Raw genomic sequence first — 4,351 nt, 5'->3', positions numbered from 1 at the left:
TTTTTTTTTTTGATACAGGGTCTCAGTCTTTCCCCCAGGTGGGAGTGCAGTGGCATCATTATAGCTTACTATAATCTTGGCATCATTATAGCTTACTACAATCTCCTGGGCTGAACTCCTGGGCTGAAGTGATCCTCCTGCCTCAGCCTCCTGAGTAGCTGGGACTGCAGGCATGCGCCACCACAATTGGCTAATTTTTCTATTTTTTCATAGAGATGTGGGGTTTCACTATGTTGCCCAGGCTGATTGAGAACTCCTGGCCTCAAGTGATCCTCCCACCTTGGCCTCCCAAAGCGCTAGGATTGAAGGGGTGAGCAACGGTGCCCAGCCGAGTTTGTATTTTTAAAGTATACTGGTGACCATGATTTTACTGGGAAAAGCCTGTGAGTGACGAAGGGCCGAAGCACGGCTCAGAGGGGGTTAGTGGCTTGTGAGTGGCAGAGCCAGCCTGGCCCCTGGTTTCTCGGCTCCTCCCCCTAAGTTTTCCTGCTGTTTCCTTTGCTCTGGGTTGTGCAGGTCCCTGGGGTCCTCTCCTCCATCGGGGCCTGCCGGTGGCAGTTCCCCAGCCCATCCGATGATGGGGGGTTTTCTGATGGGCTAAAGTGACTTCCGTGACGCCTTTTTTCCTCGGTGCTACTCGAAGTGCCTCATGTTCTCATTTTCTTTTCCTTTCGTCATTTGAGGGCCTGTTGGCTTATTCACTCTGTAATCATTTCAGAATAAAGACGTTCAAAACTCAGGCAAATCTCGTGTAAGGAGGAAAGACCAAGTAATTGGTTAATACCACAGTGGTGGGTTTTAGACCTTTTTATTTTTTTCTTTGAAGCAGCAAAACCCTTTATTAAAAAGTGTGATCTAACACATTATCCCAATTTATGGAGCAAGTAGAAGAGGCATGGTTCTGTTTGGGGTGGTCGGGGTATCTGGAATCCCCTTGTCCTCTCCGGAGCACACCCTGCCCCACACAAGCACATGCTGAAGTCACCGTTACAAATGCACAGGCGGCACGAGTGCCATGTGCCCGCCAGACCTGAACACATCTTGAGCATTTATATTCAACTTCTCACCCCCGCAGGATACTCATCATTACCGTCCTGGCTCTCTGTCTTCCGAGTCCTGGGAATGCACAGGTAAGATGTTTACTTTTTGATTATCTAAAAGTATTAAAAACCAGGGTGAGGATGTCCAGCCGTGCATTTTAGAATCCTCGGCTTGTGGAGGTGGGAGGGGCTGTACAGTTCACCTAATCCGAGCCCTTCGTTGTACAGAGGTTACACGTGAGGCTGGGAGAAGCTGAGACTCAGCCTAGGTGACGTCATTTACAAGTGGCAGAACTGGGGTGGACCTCAGTTTTCTGATGCCCCGTCCAACACTCTTTTAAGCAGATCATGCTGCATTTGTGTCCCACAGAGGGCCTCGATTTATCTTCAGTGTTAAAAAGTAAAATGTGCTGTAGCGTTTCTGGGCGATAGTTCCCCTGGGATGCCTGCGTGTGGCCCCCAGGGGCCCGTGTGTGTCTCCACGTACACATCCCCTACTGGAGGGGGTGGGCGAGGAAGTCGGATACCCAAAAATCCCGACATGCAGTGTTGGGTAATTGAGCCGCGAACCTGGGCTGAGACCCCTCCCGTGAAGGGCCGCGTGAGGTTAGGCTCAGGGCAAGGGTCTGGGAGAAGCCTGCAGCGCCTGGACTTCGTGCAGCGACAGGAGGCAGGGACCCACGTGCGTCAGCCCCTGAGCAACGTGAGCAGATCCCTCCTGAAAGCTCCGAGTGGCCTGTTTGTGTCTCTGGCTCAGGGAAGAAGCGAGAGAAGCCCCACCTTTGAGCAGGGCTGAGGGATGTGGGCAGGGGAGTATTTTCTCCCTTCATATTAAGAATTTCGAAACATGTTCAGGCCACTGGGGAAGAGTAATAAAGCATTTTAGACCTCAGAGGGACCTTGGAGTCTTCTAACCCAGCCTCGTGGTGAGCAGACAGAGACATGTAGACCCAGGGAGGTCCACTGGTTAATTACAAGATCTGTTTACTGCACTATAGGCGCTTGACATATATTAACACACATAACCCTTACAACCACTTAGAACTAAGTACATACTATCACCCCCATTTTACAGATGGGGAAACTGAGGCATAGAAAAGTGCAGCGAGCAGGGGCTAGAGTGAGAATTTGAAGCCAGGCAGCCCAGCAGAGTTGAACCCACGCCAACACTTAGTTAGAGAGCCTAGGCTGGAACTCTGGTCTCCTGGTCTATGGAACTTTCTGGCAAGCCTCCTGGCTCCTCTGCTCCATTTCCTTTGCCTGAGGCCCTCGCCTGGGAATGCAGGCCAAATCCATCATCTCCACAAATCAACCCACAGCTCAGGGAAGCCCAACCACTGAAGCCATAGGGAAGGCCACAGATGGGAGCTGCCACAGCCAAAAACACACCTCCTGGGCTTATTCCTGTACGATGTCAGGCTGCAGGGTCTTCTCGAAGAGCTCACCAGTTGTGTATCCTCAAGACATTTTTTTAAAGTGCATAAAGTTGTAGCTCAGGTTGTCCATAAAGCCTACAAACCTCAGGGATTATCGAGATCTTTCCCTTTCTGGAAGCATCTTTGTGTAATTGTCTTGCTGAGGTTGAAATGGAGGAATTTCCCCAATTCTGTTTTTCTTAGAAAACTGACTGCATGTGCTATGTAGCTTTTATTTATGTGCAGATGTCAGAATCAGGTAGAAGATTTCATGGGGACAAAGAACCCATACTAGATGCTTTAAAGGAGAGGTTACATAGCACCCGAAGAAAGCATCACTGCCCTTAAAAGCAGCATCCATTCCCAGACAGGAGATGAACACAGAGCAGGCTGCCCTGGGCACATCAGATGTAATGATTATTATTATTGCTTTTCATAACTAGAGCATTAAGCCCGATAACCATCTGCTAAAAATGGGGGTCATAAAGCGATGATGCAGGGAGTTTAAAAGGGGATTCTGAGTGTAAAATAATTACAAGAAAAATTTTAAAAAGAATGAATAGGGGTTATAATGCAAGTATTGGTATTATGGATGCCTTTGTTCTTTATTCCATTTCCCCAGCTTTCTGCGACGCAGCTATATACTTTTACTGTAAAAAGGAAGTGAAATGACCGTGCCTGTTTCTTCTCTCTCCTTCCCTGCAGGCACAGTGCACTAATGGCTTTGACCTGGATCGCCAGTCAGGACAGTGTTTAGGTATGAGCCACCAAACGTCCTTCGTGGGTCGGGGTATTCGGCCCAGTTGCAGGGCCGTTTCTTTCCTGGCTGTTGTTCCGTGTTGTCAGATCTTTGTTAGCCTTGCCCATGGGGGGACACAGGGGTGTGAAATGATTGAAGCCAATGATGCCCTTTGATCCATCGCTTCTTTGTGCCCGGCCCTGGGCTAAGCTCTGTGAGGAGTCAAAGAATCGGTCTCTGTTCTCAAGGAGCTTTCTGCCAGCGTCAGTTTCCTACGACTGCTGTCACAAGTCACTACAAACGCAGTGGCTTAAACAACACAAGTTATCTCCCAGTTCTGTAGGTCGGAGGTCCAACATGGCTCTCTCCCAGAAGAAAAGCCAGGTGTCGTCAGAGCCGTGTTCCTTTCTGGAGGCTCTAGGGGAGGCTCCATTTCCTTGCTCATGGGGGTTGCTGGCAGAGCTCAGCTTCTTGTGGTTGTGGGACTGAGGTTCCCATGTCCTTGCTGGCTGCCAGCCCAGCACCGTTCCCAACTTCTAGTCGTGCCCTTATTCCTTGGTGATGCCCCTTCCTCGGTCCTCGAAGGCAGCACAGCGAGTCAAGTGCCTTTCACGCTCTGAATCTCTTCTTTTACTACTATAGCATCTCTCTGATCAATCCTTCAGCCTCTTCTTCTACTTTTAAGGACTCGTGTGAATACGTAGGGTCTACCCAGATAATCCTGGGTAATCTCCCTGTCTCGAGGTCAGCTGATTAGCAACCTTAATTCCAGCTGCTACCGTAATTCCCCTTTGCCGTGTACCCTACCATATCTGCAGGTATGAGGATTAGGAAGAGGGCATTTGTGTGGGGGGTGGACACTCTCTTAGCACACCATGCAGTGGGAAAGATGGGCTTAGACACGGACTTTGAGAGGGGGTGGCAGAATAAAGTAATTGCCACGCGGAGGTAAAAGCCCTGATGAGGAGAAGAGGAGAGAATGATCCCTTATGTCCAGGGTCAGTAAAGACATTGCCGAGGGGGGTCACATTTGAATTGGGTGTTGAAGGATAAATAAGATCCTGAGAAATGATTCTGGGTAGAAGGAGCAGCATGAGCAAAGACCAGGGTGGACAGGATGTTCAGGGCATAGAATAGTGTGTCGTGGATGGAGCACA

General features: G+C 49.5%; 1 protein-coding gene across 1 annotated transcript in view; it reads left to right on the top strand.

Moving 5' to 3' along the window:
- The window catches only part of FBLN5 (fibulin 5), a 99,876-nt gene that overhangs the window by 14,967 nt on the left and 80,558 nt on the right, over positions 1–4,351 (top strand). The window contains exons 2-3 of the mRNA XM_012656739.1: positions 1,076–1,130; positions 3,161–3,212. Of these exons, the coding sequence (XP_012512193.1) occupies positions 1,076–1,130; positions 3,161–3,212 (107 nt within the window). The remainder of the gene's footprint in view (positions 1–1,075; positions 1,131–3,160; positions 3,213–4,351) is intronic.

The sequence above is a fragment of the Propithecus coquereli genome, unplaced genomic scaffold, assembly GCF_000956105.1.
Source record: "Propithecus coquereli isolate 6110/MARCELLA unplaced genomic scaffold, Pcoq_1.0 Scaffold516, whole genome shotgun sequence".
Taxonomy (NCBI): Eukaryota; Metazoa; Chordata; class Mammalia; order Primates; family Indriidae; genus Propithecus; species Propithecus coquereli.
This window is presented reverse-complemented; position numbering and strand designations above follow the sequence as displayed.